The sequence below is a fragment of the Odocoileus virginianus genome, chromosome 6, assembly GCF_023699985.2.
Source record: "Odocoileus virginianus isolate 20LAN1187 ecotype Illinois chromosome 6, Ovbor_1.2, whole genome shotgun sequence".
Classification (NCBI taxonomy): domain Eukaryota; kingdom Metazoa; phylum Chordata; class Mammalia; order Artiodactyla; family Cervidae; genus Odocoileus; species Odocoileus virginianus.
This window is the reverse complement of record NC_069679.1, coordinates 20,000,079-20,016,991: the sequence shown is the minus strand read 5'-3', so window position 1 is coordinate 20,016,991 and position 16,913 is coordinate 20,000,079. Positions and strand designations below refer to the sequence as shown.

Sequence of the window (16,913 nt, the reverse complement as noted above, 5' to 3'; positions counted from 1 at the left end):
ACCATAAATAAATAAACAAAAGAATGCAAAATATCTCATCAGCCCTTCTTATTTATGAAATGATAGCAATTTGCATTTATTGGGATACATTTTTTAAAATTAAACTTCATCTGTTCTTTCTTTTTTTTGAAATAAGACTACTAAACAATTTAAAATTAACTATGTCGCTTTCATCATATTTCTCTAGGATAGCACTGCTATCTACTATTGCAAGTAAAGAAGGGGCTATGAAATTTGTTTCTCATCAGCAGTTCTAGTTAAAATTTTGGTTAGTAGAGTGGGTGGGGAGGTTGAAGCTGTTTCAAAATTTTGTAAAGTGTTTTTTAAGGCTATTTTAAGCTGTAAGCCTGGATTTATGAATGAATTTGAATCATGCTTTCTTCACTCTTGGTACCATGTGTGGGTAAGAAAGACTGCCACTTCTAAGGTTCAGAAGGAACTTGTGATTTATGACTTCAGTGTTGCGTGGCTGATGCCTTTCTTCTGTCCTCCGTGGTGGGAGCTGCTTCCATTTCCACACACTTTGTGACAACCAGCTTCGTGTCTCCTCCAGCATGCCAGGGGGCCCTAGCTCTGGGTATGGCACTTGGTACTTAGTTTATACTAAGTAATGAGATAGAATAAGTAGTTAAGCACTTTTTATTGGTTTTGATGTCATAATATTTTTTAAATTGACAGTTAGTTTAAATTTCTATTTTTTAGCTATTATGGTTTAACGTCTCTCTGAACATTGAGTACAAGTTTTTGTGGGGGGATATCTTTTCATTTCTCTCGGGTATATATCAGTACCTAGACCTGGAACGGTTGGGTCGTAGGGTAGCTCTGTGAAACTGAAGCTCTGTGAAGCTGCCAGACTGTTTCCCAAAGCAGCCGCCTCCTGGTATTGATACATTCCCATCTGTAGTGTGTGAGGATGTGGTTTTACTCTTAACTATTGCCAGGCAGAGATTACATGGATACAAAAGGAAGAAGTTGGGAATATTTGTGTGAGATAGGCAGACTACAGACCAGAAACACTACATACCAAATGTTTGCAGGAGATTTAGTCCAAGTGCCCCTCCTTCCTCCAACACACATACCATCTGCCCTCTCCTCCTGAGGCTAGAATTCAGAAACAATAAAAAGAAAGAGAAAAGGTGATAGCTGCTTAGAAACTCAGAAAAGAATGTCCTGCAAAGAGATCACTGTTTGTCCAAAACAAATGCTTATGCTGCTGCTGCTAAGCTGCTAAGTCACTTCAGTCGTGTCCGACTCTGTGTGACCCCATAGACGGCAGCCCACCAGGCTCCCCCGTCCCTGGGATTCTCCAAGCAGAAATACTGGAGTGGGTTGCCATTTCCTTCTCCAATGCATGAAAGTGAAAAATGAAAGTGAAGTCGCTCAGTCGTGTCTGATTCTTAGCGACCCCATGGACTGCAGCCTGCCAGGCTCCTCCATCCATGGGATTTTCCAGGCAAGAGTGGGAGTGGGGTCCCTTGTCCGATGCTTATGCTAGCTCTTTGTAAAAGATGCTTAGCTACTTCTGGCAGCTTTGGATGGAGAAAGGGAAATAGGGACTATATCATGCAGGTACCGATTAGTAAGACCAAGTGGGAGTGTTCTTTGTCATGGCCTAAAGGCCTTCTCTGACCCCAATTCAGTTCCTTTGTCTTAATCTACTGACTGACAAGGGGGCTGACATATGACATGATTGGATTTCGGAGCCAGGTTGCTGCTCCTCTGGCCAGTGCAGAACCTCAGAGAGGAGATGACTCCAAGCAAGTGGAGTGCCAAGCCCCATCACCTCTCCCATCTCCATCCCATTCAGAATGGACCCATCGTGGTCTCTGCTGCCCCTTATTCACACCTCCTTTTCAGTGTGTTCCCAGTGGCCTGCTTCCTCTGTAACACTCAGCTTTATCAAAGAGCTTAAAGTCTGGCACAGAGGACCACCTCCATGATCCTAAGGACTTGCTGTTGATTTCATCTATTGGCTCATCCATTCAGTGCTTCCCTATTTTATGCTTCTGCAGACATCCTTCCCTGGTGGTTCAGGCAGTAAAGAATTTGCCTTCAATGTTGGAGACCCAGGTTCGATCCCTGGGTGGGAAAGATTCCCTGGAGAAGGAAATGGCAACTCACTCCAGTATTCTTGCCTGGAGAATTCCATGGACAGAGGAGCCTGGTGGGCTACAGTTCATGGGGTTGCAAAGAGTTGGACACGACTGAATGAATAACACTTTCACTTCACTTTCAGACATCCCTTATTTTCTTATGTGTTGGAAGCTATTTCCTTGGATGCTCGGTCTCTAACTGTGAATGTTGTAGCCATTTCCTTGGCTCTGGTTTGGCCTCTGAGGTCTTCCTTACGTTGATTTTTGCCTGCCAACCTGGATCATCACTGCCATTGCCCTTTCTCCTGGCCTGAGAACCTGATGTAGCCTGCTTGTTTCTTTGGCTGGTACACCAGGGAGCCGGGAACTCCTGTTAGTGAAGTCATGAACTTAAGTTAAAATAATTATCCCAGGAATTCTATAATGTGCAAAGATATTATACAGGAGCAGAGTACCATGTGTTAATTCATACTCAGAGACCCTCTCCCACAGGAATGACACCCTGGACTTGTCACATCATTGAGAACAAAGATGTGAGCCTGGATTTTGGACAGAGGATGTCTTCAGTAAGTGAAGTTCAAAAAGGAAGATGTAGTTGGGAGCTTTGAGTAATTGGAGACAGCAGGACTCTGGATGGAACCAGGTTCTGGAGGCTCCAAGTGCATAGTTCGCCTTTTTTTTTAAACCAATATCCTCACCCAATACCCATCCCTACCACAAATTTGTGTTGTTGTTCAGTTGCTAAGTCATGTTCAACTCTTTGCGAACCCATGGACTGCAGCACCCCAGGCTTTCCTGTTCTTCACTATTTCCCAGAGTTTGCTCAAACTCATGTCCATTGTGTCGATGATGTCATCCAGCCATCTCCTCCTCTTTCACCCCCTTCTTCTCCTGGCCTCAATCTTTCCCAGCATCAGGGTCTTTTGCAATGCATCAGCTCTTTGCATCAGGTGGCCAAAGTGTTGTAGCGTCAGCTTCAGCATCAGTTTTTCCCAATGAATATTCAGGGTTGATTTCCTTTAAGATTGACTGGTTTGATCTCTTTGCAGTCCAAGGGACTCTTCAAGAGTCTTCAAGAGAACTATTTGAAAGCATCAGTCAGCCTTCTTTATGGTCCAACTCTCACATCTGTACATGATTCCTGGAAAAATCATAGCTTTGCCTATATGGACCATTGTCGGCAAAGTGATGTCTCTGCTTTGTAATACACTGTCTAGGTTTGTCATAGCTTTTCTTCCAAGGAGCAAGTATCTTAATTTCCTGGCCACAGTCACCACCTGCTGTGATTTTGAATCCTGAGAAAATAAAATCTGTCACTGTTTCGACTCTTTTCCATCTATTTGCCATGAAGTGATGGGACCAGTTTTGTTTATATGTCCCATTATTTTTTCAACATTAGTTGATACCTTAACTTAAGCTCCACTACCTCCCAGTCAAATCACATAATTTCAGCAAGAATCACAGACTACAGGGTTTAAATGACCCCAAATTGGCTCTAACCTCAGTACAAAAACATACCTGGTCTCCATACAAATTGCCAAATAGAGACTTCATTTCAGGCAGCAAATAAATTTACATGAAGGGCCTGGAAATGCTACAATGTAAATTACCTGTTAAAACAATTTTTTCAAAACCCACAAAATTCACAGCTATCCTGAAAATGCCTCATTTTCAAATTAATGCATCTTACTTTAATTTGGGGTTTGGGGTGTTCGTGTTGGGAAGGGGCGGGGCTTGTGGCGGCTGCAGGCAGATGAGTTAAATTCATAGAATAGAATTTGAACTTTTGCAAATGAGTAAACAGCCAAAACAAACACCGCTTTGGAAAAAAATACACATTTTCTCCTTTTGAAAAGCAAGCAATGCCTAAGCAAAATACCTTAAAAGTGAACTAAAAAGCTTTTCTAAAATAAACAACTCTGCTTGTGATCCTAAATTGGGACCATATGGACATGCGAAAGCTACAAACGCAGTGCATTTCGACTCCTAGTTTCTGCCTTCACTGTTTGCGTGCCTCCAAGTAGATGCTGATAATGTTGCCTTTGGTCCCAAAGGAACCTAAGATTCTTAGATCCTAGGATGAGGGAACAAGCAGAAGAAGAAAGAAAAGGAATGAAAACAAATGCCTTTCAAGACAAAATATCTGAACAGTGAGTTTTATTTTTGCTTCCTTGCCAGCAGGCACGACTCAATTTGAATCTCTCCGGCACATATAGGATGATGCCAGCGAAATGGAGTGCATTTACCAGGGATGCTGGCTATGTGGGGAAGTCCCTGTTGAGGAACCAGGCTCACACTCAGAGCATTAGGAAAGCTTTAGTAAGCCGCCTGGACTAGCCCCCTGCCCTGGGGCAAATCAATGAATAAGCCAATTCAGCATAGATAGAATCATTCCTTTGTTTTTCTCAATTACCAAATGTTGTGTGCTTTGGGGTCACTTGTCATGAGTTTAGAGAATGTGAATATTGCAACATAAGTCCTCACCATTCTAAACAGCTTAAACTGAATTCCATTTCTAGGGAGGAGGAGAGTTGAAGACACAGCATCCATCGCTAATTGTATATGATTAGAGGCTATTTTCTCATCCTAGGGTACGTCTTTCTTTTCTCCCACAGTGCTCATGGTCTGTTCCATGAAACCAGCACTTATATCAGGTATGAATTTATGTGGATATATTTTGTTTCCTATAACTGGATAGCAAATCCTTGAGAAAGAGATGATGCCACCTGGTTGGGGAGGGGGTGGTGTGCTTACCTTGAAAACAATGAGTGAAATGAGTTCAAGCATTAATTTTTTAGTTTTAAGTGAATGAGGATGCACTACTGTTAATGAAGAGTTCAGCTGTTTTTGAGCCCTTGTTGCTAACTGCCCCAGATACAGAACTGTGGGCATCAGAATGAAAAATATGTAGGATCATGAATCTGGGCTCTGTTAATTGTGCTATTAGGAAATATTGATTGGATAATGGAAGGAGTTTACATATCTTGAGTGCTTATTACATTCCAGGCACTTAGTTATGCTTTTAGCATTTTATGCCCAAGTTAAAAAGGGTTTGGGATATCCTCAGATGCCTGACAACATGTGGATTTGAACCTGAACAACTATTTTTTTCATATAAAAGGTGCTCTCTTTGTGTGCGTGTGTGCCTCATCGCTCAGTCGTGTCCAACTCTTTGCGACCGCATGGACTGTAACCCACCAGTCGCCTCTGATTATGGAATCTTTCAGGCAAGAATACTGGATGGGGTTGTCATTTCCTTCTCCAGGGGATCTTTCCCACCCAGGGACTGAACCTGCATCTCCTCTGTCTCCTGCATTGCAGGCATATTCTTTACCCAGGCTTGTCTGTGGATCAGCAGTAAATGAAAATTAGTTGCTTTTCACAACTACATTTGACCTTTAGGACTGTCATTTCTCACCAGGAATCAAGGCAAAAAAGGCTCTAATGCACAGAGTTAATTTGGAGAGTGGATATGTACAGAAACTACTTTTTAAAAAATTTATTGAAGTATAAATAAATACAGTAAATATTATAAATCAATAGTGCATTAATTTTTGAACAGCAAAGTGATTCAGTTATACATATAAATATATTTTCTTTTCCATTTTGGTTTTGTCATAGGATGTTGAGTATAGTTCCCCGTGGCATACAGTAGGACCTTGTTGTTTATCCTTCCTGTATATAATAGCTTGCATCTGCTAATCCCAGACTCCCAGTTCTTCGCTCCCCTACGCCTCTCCCCCTTGGCAACCACACGTCTCTTCTCTATGTCTCTGTGTGAGTCTGCAGAAACTACTCTTAACTGTTTTCATTTCTTTGAGCCCACTGAAATTACTGGGTTTGAAGAAAGAAGAAACAAAGGTTAGACATTAAAAATTTTAAAAATCCCACTCCTTAAGTTGGCCATTTCTTTCAGGTGTTTCTCCCTCATTAATAAGGCCCAAGTTGTTTCTTTGCAGCCCTTTCTCCTTGCTTCTACTCTCTGCTCCAGTGCAGACAATCATGTGCATTGAGACTGCCTGAATGCTATGCTGAGAAACCCAGGCATGATTGTATCGGAGGTGACAGATTACAGGCGTTCTCATTTTATTGCGCTGCACAAATGATGCAGGGTTTTGTTTTGCTTTTTTTTAAAAACAAATTGAAGGTTTGTAGCAACCGTGCATTGAACAAGTCGATCAGCACCATTTCCCCAACAGCCTTTGCTCTTCTTGTCTCTGTCACATTTTGGTGACTCTCATGCTGAAAGGGAAAGTGAAAGTCACTCAGTCGTGTCCGACTCTAGAGTCCCTGGAAAGGCCAGAATACTGGAGTGGGTAGCCTTTCCCTCCTCCAGGGGATCTTCCCAACCCAGGGACACGAACCCAGGTCTCCTGCATTGCAGGTGGATTCTTTACCAGCCGAGCCACAAGGAAAGCCCAAGAATACTGGATTCACACTCCTGGAAGCTTTTTCATTATCATATTTGTTATAGCGATCAGTGATCTTGGTGACCACTACGACTTGCTGAAGGCTCTGGTGATGGTTGGCATTTTCTAATGTCTTTTTTTTTTTTAATATGCCCTGATATTAGTTTTATTTTTTTTCTTTTTTTAAAAAAATTTTAATTTTGTGTTGGAGTTTAGCTGGCTAACAATGTTGTGATAGTTTCAGGCACACAGCCGAGCAGCTCTGTGATACACAGTAAGAATATATGTATCTTAATGAAGGTATGTACATTGTTTTCTTAGACATAACGCTCTGCACACCTAATAGACTACAGCACAGTGTGAACATCACTTTTATATGCGCTGGGAAACCAAAACATTGGTGTGACTGGCTTCATTGTGATATTTACTTATGGCAGTGGTCTGGAACCAAGCCCGCCGCATCCCCAGGGCCTGCCTAGCGTCCTCCGAGTTGAGAAGTGATGGCTCATTTTGTAAAAGTGTGTGTGTTTTTACAGGTTGTGAGGAAAAACCCACACCCTTCAGGGCCAGCCAGCCCTCCCTCATTAAGCCCCCCTGGTCCCCCACGTCCCGCCGGCGCTGCCGAGTCACAGGACCCACACCTGCGCTGTGGCCTCGGAAACCACTCTCAGGCGCCCGCCTGCCTCACTTCACCTCCCTCCTCAGCCCCTGGGGGAGAAGGCCCAGGTGGTAAGGGGTCCACCTGCCCCTGCAGGGGAGGTGGGTTGCATCCCTGGGAGGATCCCTGGAGGAGGACGTGGCAACCCACTTGAGTATTCCTGCCTGGGACGTCCCGTGGACAGAGGGGCCTGGCAGGCTGCAGTCCATGGGGTTGCAAAGAGTCAGACAGGACTGAGCATGCGCGCCGCAGAAATGTCAGCCCCACCGGGGGCCTTTGCTGTCTCTCCACCTTCTTTCCTTTTGGCCTGCTGCCCGCTCCTTTGTACCTTTGAAGGGAGAAACACAGCAGGGCTACATTCATTGGCATCACCTATCTGACTGCTTCAGTCTCCCAGACTGTGAACAAAAGGAAAGCTGGTCATCGCTTTATAAATGATGTATGGAGACACGCGGAGGAATGAAGGCCCAGACCGCAGTGTATTTTTAGCGTCTGCTGTTTGTGGTAACATAAGTGAAAACTGCTGGATGCCTTCCCTTCAGCTGAATGGCTGGCATTCAGGCGAGTGTGCCCGCCGCCTGCCAGACTCTCCTCACGGAGCTCCCTCTTTATGAGGTGGGTGACTGGCTCCTTGGCACCAGGCGGCCCCGCCACAATTCTCCTTTATTGCCCGGTCGCATGGATCCCCAGGGGCCCCAGCGTGGGGCTGCGGGTGAGACTGCTGGCCGCGAGCTTGTCAGGGTGTTACCAGATTGCAAGGCAGAGTCTGCAGGGCAGGGACTGTGTCTGGATGCTCTAAACCTTCTGGCATGAAGCTGGCACCCAGACACGCAGGAACCGCAGTGGTGAGGCCCGTGGCTGGCGCCCCATCTCAGAGTCATTTTTCTGGTGCCTGGCTCCAGTAGGATGCCGACCCCCACTGGTCGCTGACACTCTGGAGCCTCAGAGTGAGATAGAAAATATGAGAGAGGCCCCTCTTATGCCGACAGGTCATTCTACCAATGGTCGCTCTCCAGCTAATCTTTGGAAAGGATCCGGATGGGCTGCCTGAGGCCCCTTGGGGGCATGGAAGCAGCCCTGGGATCCCAGGATGCAAATAGCACTGACTGGCTGAGCAGCTTTAGGCAAGTAAAGGTCTCCCAGGACTCACTTGCTCAGTTATGAGTAGTAACTCTTGTCCTACTGACCTCACTAAAAATTTTTAATAAAGACATTAAAACAGTCTGAAACAATTGAGACCATAATGTTACAAAAAGGCAGGGGAGTGGTGCAGTGCCTGTTTATTTTCTTCATTTCTGACCAACCTTGACTTCTACGAAAACCATCCCCCTCTGACCCCAGCTCTTGCATCATGGGGCGACCCATGGGGCTCCGCTTAGTCCCTGAGAGGACGTTGCTTATTCCATGAGAAGGTACCTTCATGCTTCATGAGCGAGGTCTTTGCTTCCAGTCCCTACAGGATTAGTTTGAATGAAAAAGGGTAGAGAGGGCTCCTTGTGAAATGTGTGAGAGTGCCTCTATAATTGGAATAAAACCTTCTGTAAAGGGGCTTCAGCTAGCTATGGCTCTGTTATCTGAAACCTTAAGTGACTTTAAAAAAGTCACAAACTCCACGAACGGAGATAGTCATGCCAACATTCTCAGTGCTAATTTACTCTTAGTTTGCATCTAATTTGAGTAAGTCTGGCTCTCTCCTTTTCTAGCCCTTGATACTGAATGTATGGTTAATGGACCAATAGCATCAACATCACCTGGGGGCTTGTTGAAACTGTGGTGTCAGGTCTATCCCTCACTTAATCAGAATGTAGATCAGAGTCTACGTTTTGACAGGATCCTCAAGTTATGCATATATGTGTGGTAAAGCAAATTAGAGGACAAGACTTGTAGGACCTAGACCCACTATTTGTTTATGCACTGTACTTTATTATGAAAAGGATTGAGGATGACCAGGATTAATAGCTTACAAAGAAGGAGGAGACAAAGAACTTTAAAAGCCCTAGCAGCTGGGACCACTTATTACAGTTGTATTACTGTATACATTTTAATGCTCTGAGAACACACTGCTACAGCACTGTAGAGTCACGGATATTCCCAATAATAGTCCCAAAGTATCAAGAAGAGGTAAGGTCATATTCCGAAGTTGCTCTTTATAGAAGCAAAAGGGCTCAACATTTATTGGGCAAGAATGAAATATTTTCTCTCTATTCTAGAGACATTTGTGGAATGATACGGCCATGATGGAAACATAAATAAAGCATCATCACTGGATAGAATTAATTAACTAATTGCCTGAAATAATTTAAAAGCTGTAGTGAAAGATCCCATCTTTAACCAATGGCATTATTTTCCCAAATAAAGGGGCCTCTAGATTTGGGAAACTTCATGTGAAATGGAGCAGGACCCCCATGGTCCCGCCCCCCCACCCCACCCCCACCACGTTCTCTGCCTGCCTTTTGTCTGTGCAAAACTTTAGTCAAAGGATAAGTTTAATCAGAGAAATGAGAACTTGCAGAAACAAGGGAAAACAGTCAACGGAGACCAAATGATGATAATGTAGTCATCAGCATAGTCAAGGACCTTTCTTTCTTTCTCACGGGCTGTAGGTAATATTCTGAGCCATATCTTGTGAGCTGTCTTATAGATACTGAGACATCAGGTGGAGAAGTGACCAGACTATACCCAGGACATGAGCTGCTACAATTCTAAGAACTGGCCTCAAAGAAACGGGAACAAATGCACCCTGGAACTGAAGGTTAACTGTCCCTGAAGCAATCGAGATGACACTGGTCAGAGCACCGATGACCAATTTGAAGATGACTGTCAGATCAGAGATGACTGTGCTGTTTCTGCATGTAGCCCCCTCCTTCTGTCTATAAAAGCTATTGTCCCACTAGTTACCAGTTGTGGGGGGGCGGGGAGTCGGCCTTTGGACAGATGTCCGCCCCCCACCCCCACCCCTGGTTGCCAGTATCTGAAATGAAGCAAACTTTCCTTTCCACCAACCTCGCATGTTTATTGGCTTTGGGGCAGTGAGCAGCCAGATCCCCCGCCTCACCTCTCAGTAACGCATGGACTCTTGACTCATCTCTCCCTTCTGCACTGTTTGAAATTTCTCTTACTTCTGCTCATGTTGTGGCTGCTCCAACCCCAAGCTTTATCACCTCTCCCCTGAGTTTCAGCAGTAGTGTTATATTAAGCCTTCTTAACTTCCCTCCGGTCTAGCTTTGTACAGTGGTCTGCAGAAAGATGCTTGAGTACAGTGGATCTGGAGTAGAGGGCTGGAATTTTTTTAAATTCCACAAGTGATTCTGATGTGCACGCTTAGTGGGAAAGAGGGTTTTAAACTATTGATAAATTAATGCTGTACACGACATCCAATTATTATATCACTCTTCTTCCCATAAAGCTTTGGTTGCTATTTGTTATTATATCAGTTCATAATTTCCTTCTTGGTATTGGCTGTCTCCCCTTCTCTCTAGCTCCTCCCTTCCCAGCAGTGCTCCTCACTGATGCTCAAATGTTGCTTGCTTTCAGCTACCTCTGTGCCCTAATAAGGGCCAATAAGGATGGATCCTGCCTTTGCTGCTTCAACTCAAGTGTCACCTCTTCCATGGAAGTTTTCCTGGAAGGTTCCCTATTGCCTGAATTTCCACATCATTTATAATACCATAATGAATTATATCAAGGAATGTATCTTATCAGGTACCACTGGCTTGTTGTGTTGGTGCTGAACAACCAGCTAGAATGAAGACCTAAGTAGGGAGCAGAAATCCTGTCTTTTACATCTGTATTTTCTGTGGCACAGAGCATAATCATTGGTACGTAGCTTCTTGCAGGCAATCCTTCACATCTTAGATCTAGGTTAGATATTTCTTCTCTACATACCTGTGACATCTCACTGTAACCCTGTCACATCATAACTCTGCATCTTAAATGTATTTCCTTTCTTTTTACTGAGGTATAATTAATTTGCAATATTGAATTTACAATGTTGTGTTAGTTTCAAGTGTAGCACAGTGATTCAGTTATATATATATATATACTTTTATATATATATAAAAAAGTATATATATATACTTTTTCAGATTCCTTTCTATTTCAGGTTATTACAAAATATTGAGTACAGTTTCTTGTGCTATAGAGTAGGTCCTTGTGGTTTACCTATTTTACATATTGTAGTGTGTATGTGTTAATCCCAAATTCCTCATTTATTTCTCCCCTACTCCTGCTCTCCCTTTTGGTAACTATTAGTTTGTTTTCCATGTTTGTGAGTATATTTCTGTTTTGTAAATAACTTCACTTGCATCATTAAATATGTGTTTCATTATGTCTCCCTTACAAAACTGTAAAGTCTGTAAGAGCAGGGGTCATTTTTACCTGGTTCATCATTGACCCTCTAGTCCATGTCTTGATGGTCATATATACTCAAGAAATATTTTTTAAGTCGACTAAATAATAATTTCAAAATATGTTTGGTTTTTAGAGACAAATAGACCAGATAGCATCCATGGCATCCTAACAGTTTGATTGATTGGTTTCAGGTGCAAAATAGAGCAGCATAATCTAAACATTATACTGAACCAGTTAAGTAGCATTTGATTGTATACTCAAGTATATAATTTTCTAGTTATTTTCTATATGTGGTTACTTTTCTTGGCTGGCTTCCCTGATGGCTTAGGTGGTAAAGAATCTGCCTGTGAGATGTGGGAGACCTGGGTTTGATCCCTGGGTTGGGAAGATTTCTTGGACAAGGGAATGGCAACCAATTCTAGTATTCTTGCCTAGAGAATTCCATGGACAGAGGAGCCTGGCAGGCTACATACAGTCCGTGGGGTCACAAAGAGTCAGACACAGCTGAACAACTAACAGTTTCACTTTCTTATCTATAAAATTTAAGCTCTTGGAGAACAAAGGATAGCATTAAAAATAAATTTTTTAAAAAATTTTTTACTGTGGTATAGTCGATTAACAATATTGTGATAGTTCCAGTTGAACAGCAAAGGGACTCAGCCATACATATATATGTATCCCTTCTTCCCTAAACTCCCCCCCACCCATCCAGGTGCAAAAGATAGAATTTTTTTTTTTTTAATTTCCATCGAACTCCCATAGTTCCTCAGTGAGTATTTCTTGATTTGATGTAATTAAATGTAGTTTTAAAAGAGCCTGTGTTATATCTGCCTGGTGCTAAACATCTGCTGCTTCCTAACAAGTGTACCATTCATTCTAATGGCACTGGTGCACAGAGGTAAACAGAACCTTGGCAGGCCTTCCATAAAGGAAACTGTGTTTGCTTCCTTCATTAATTACTAGTGGAGCATTAAGACATGCATCTCCCTGAAGCCAAGTTGGATAATTCCTGGCACTTAAGCCTAGGGTGCTTTCAAAAGTTGAGACATGTATTGACGCACCAGAAGGCATGCCCTATAGCAATCACCAAGGTGGCTCTAATGCCAAGATGGTATAAAGCCTCAGATATACCAATGCCAAGCATACTGGTCTATCTCTCTAAACTTTTGTGGGTCTTGGGTTAATGTGAGATAATAAATGTGAATTTCTAGAATGTCTCTGAAGGCAGGCAACTCAGTATGAATTGGAAAAATCTTCAGAGAGATACAGAAAGTTTAAAAATAAAAGAATGATCAAAGGTTCACCAAACAAAACAACCGAATGAAAGTGGCAATGCTAATAGCAGAAATATGTGTCAAGATATGATTTGTCAATTGTTATTAATTTTGCCAGTTAATGACAATTAAAATGAAGAATTTATACTCTTGGACATAGCAATTAGCATAGCATCAAAATACTAAAGCAAAAACAATAAGAAATGAAAGATACTGACAGACACTTATTGGTAGTAATAGATTTTAACACAGCCATCAGATTGTGATAAATAAAATATGAATAAGGACATAAAAGAATATGATTAATAGTGTTGGCTAATTGGCTATATTTAGATATTTATGGGTTATATAAAAATACATCTTAAATACTCACGTGGAAAATTTATAAAAATAATACCTTTCTTTAAAAATGCAAAAATTCTGTGCGCTACTCACTCAGTGAACTATAATATAAAGGTAAACAAAAAAACCCAGTTGCTTTATGATATCTATATTTGGAAGCTAGAGGAATTTGGAATTAAAAGAGGTACAATTATCCTTTTAAGAATTAAGACTCTACACTTCCACTGCAGGGGGCATGGGTTTGATTCCTGGTTGGGGAACTAAAATACCACAAGCTATGCTATGTGGTCAAAACAAAAAAACAAAAAAACCAAAGGAATAAATGTTAATCAAGCACAATAAATTAAGACAGAAAGATGCAATGTGACTTCAAAGAGACAATAGGATTCCCAGGACACTAGGAGCTAGCCATGCTCCTGCTGAATAGATTAATATTTCCAAAGGAAAATTATGTGTTGATCTCAATAGGAGTTGATTCAACCAACAAAGAGGGAAAAAAGCAAGTGTCGGAGGTTTATGCCTTGGCACAACTTATCTAGGGGAAAAGGGAGATTCACCTAGCTCGACTTAAGTAACATAACCCATTGGCAAGACCATGTTTCCTGTGATGGTGGAAGTATGGTTACTTTATGCTGTGCTGTGATTAGTCACTTCAATTGTGTCTGACTCTTTGCGACCCCCAGAGACTGCAACCTGCCAGGTTACTCTGTCCATGGGGATTCTCCAGGCAAGAATACTGGAGTGGGTTGCATGCCCTCCTCCAGGGGAACTTTCCAACCCAGGGATCGAACCCAGGTCTCCCACATTGCAGGCAGATTCTTTACTGTCTGAGCTACCAGGGAAGCCCAAAAATACGAGTGGATAGCCTATCGCTTCTCCACGGGATCTTGCCGACCCAGGAATAGAACCAGGGTTTCCGGCATTGCAGGTGAATTCTTTACCAGCTGAACTACCTGATTTTGTTTCTAATTTCATGCACATCAAGCAGGCACATTTTGATTTGCCCTTTTGTGTTTAGGTCTATGTAAATAGTGATTATGCATCAAGGCAGCTGTGTCATGATACAGCTAATAAATAGGAATTCATTTCTGAAATGGCTGCTGTAGTGTTGGAAGAGTAAGATTCCTGAGCCTTATAGGATATTAAGGCTGCAAGAGAAGAGTCTGGAAATTGACATGCATCCAGGTGGTGCAGAGGTAAAGAATCTGCCTGCCAATGCAAGAGATGCAGGAGACAGAGTTCCATCCCAGGGTCAGGAAGATCCCCTGGAGAAGGAAATGGCAACCCACTCCAGTATTCTTGCCTGGAGAATCCCATGCACTGAGGAGCCCATTGCGAAGAGTCAGACATGACTGAGCAACGGAGCATGAGCAGGATATTTAAGTAAAGCAAGTTATACAGTGTGAACCTACTTGTTCTTATTCACTGCTGTGCCTTGGAGTTCAGAGCAGGCTTGGTATCTATGGGGCAACTAAATATTTGTTGAAGGGATGAAATATGTAGAGAAGGACAGAATCACTTAGCAAGTGCCAATAGGATAATTGGTTAATTATTTCACATGCCCTAAAACACACAGTGTATATATAACAGAGTTAATTTTTTCTTTTTTTTAGAAGTACAGTTGACTTGCAATATTATATTAGTTTCAGGTGCACAACATAGTGATCCCATATTTTTATAGATTACATACCATACAAATTTATTATAATACTATTGACTATATTCCTTGTGCTGTATATTGCTTACCGTTGACTTATTTTATAACTGCAATTTGTGTAATTACCTTCCTCTACTTTCATTCAACCCCTTGCCACCCCCATTCCCCTCTGGCAACTACTAGTTTGCTCTCTGTATCTGAATCTGTTTCTATTTTGGTATTTTTTTCGTTTACTTTGTTTTTGAGATTTCATATACAGGTGAGAGCATATTGTATTTCACTTAGTTTAATACCCTCCAGGTCCATCCATGTTGTCATATGGCTGAGTAATATTCCACTGACTGACATTCTCTCTCTCTCTCTATATATATATATATATATATATATATACTCGCACACACATGTCTTCTTTATCCGTTCATCTGTTGATTCATTCAGTTGCTTTCATATCTTTGCTATTGTAAATAATGCTACAATGAATATTGGACTGCATATATATTTTTGAATTAGTGTTTTCATTTTCTTTGGATAAATACCCAGGAGTTGCATTGCTCAATCACGTGGCAGTTCTACTTTTCATTTTATCAGGAACCTCCACAGTGTTTCCATAGTGGCTGTACCAAAGAGTTAATTTTAAAAATAGAAAACTAAAATATCTAAATATTGAAAGTACTTTTGTGAAGGGCCAATAGTTTTGTAAGTTTAGAAAGTGAGAAGAGATCATGAAGGATAACAACAACAAACCTATGTTAGCAAACTATTACAAATATAATGACCAGAAGTCAGTCAGACAACATGGAAAGTGTTTGCAGGAAATGTAGTGGCCAAAGACTTGATACCTTTATTATGTAAAATGTTCTTGCAAGTTGATAAGAGAAACACTAAAATTCCAAGAGCAGAAACAGACAACTCACAGAAAAGAAATTAAATCGGGTAAATAAACATGGAAAAAATTCGACTGAGCTAGTAATCAAAGACATTCAAAACGAAACAGTAATTTTTCTAAAAGCCTTTAAAATTAGCAAAGAAAACATAAAACTTTATTTTGGTAAAACCCAATACTGGTTAAAATGTATAAATATGGAATTCTCAGATTTTGTTGATATTTTATAAATTGGTACCTCCTTTCTGGAAAACAGTTTGGCAATATAATATAAAGAGTCATAAAAATATTTATAGCCTTTGACCCAGTAATTTGACTTCTGGGAATCTTTCCTGAGGAAAACTAATCCAAAATATGGAAAAAATTAAATGCCTAAGAGCAAATTGGGAAACACTAAACATCCCACAATGGGGGAATGATTAATATGTTGTGGTAGAACCACTGGATTGAAGACTACATAGTCATTTATAATCATGGGGCTAGAGACCGTGCAGCCACATGCTTCAATAGTAAATGAAAAATGAACAAATGGATAGAAAAAGATGCACAGAGAAGAAAAGATTGAAATAAATACACCCAATTTTAAGTGGTTGATCTCGAATGGGAGAAGGTCAGATATTTTCTTCATCTCCCTTTTATGGGTAATTGGTTGTCATTCAGCCTGTCCTTTTATCTGGATGCCAGCTGCATCCTTGTCTCTTCCCTGAGCCTGGTGCCCAACTTGCAAAGTCCAGCTCATCTGTGCCAGTGCCACTCAAGCTCCAACTTGTCCAAAAGCCCTCCCATCCTATCAGCCTAATGAAGCCCCCCTCTACGCTGTTCCAAGTACTGTATTTTAACATGTCCGCTATAGCACATACACAGTCTGCCCTAAGTGGAAATGGTATTTGTGCAGTTTGTGCCTGTTTCCACAATGAAAACTTTAACCCCCTAAGGGCAGGAACTATTGTATTTCCTTTTCTCTCTCCACAGCATAGAACACAGCACTTTGCTTGTCTGGTGTGCCTGAATAAATAGTAGTTGAAATGAATGGCATTGCCCCGAAATGATCTACTTCTGATTTCCTGGCAGGTGGAGCTCATGAAGGTCTGCAACACTTGGGTCCCTTTGGCAACATCCCAAACATCGTGGCAGAGTTGACCGGTGACAACATTCCTAAGGACTTCAGTGAGGACCAGGGCTACCCAGACCCTCCAAACCCCTGCCCCGTTGGAAAAACAGGTAGTGGGCATTAGTGGGCACGCTCC

At 41.8% G+C, this 16,913-nt stretch overlaps 1 protein-coding gene across 4 annotated transcripts in view; it reads left to right on the top strand.

Annotated features, from left to right (window-relative positions):
* Positions 1–16,913, top strand: part of SCG5 (secretogranin V) — a 56,353-nt gene that overhangs the window by 21,530 nt on the left and 17,910 nt on the right. For all 4 annotated transcript variants that reach the window (XM_070468955.1, XM_020906271.2, XM_020906270.2 and 1 more), the window contains exon 3: positions 16,738–16,887. In XM_070468955.1, the coding sequence (XP_070325056.1) occupies positions 16,738–16,887 (150 nt within the window). The remainder of the gene's footprint in view (positions 1–16,737; positions 16,888–16,913) is intronic.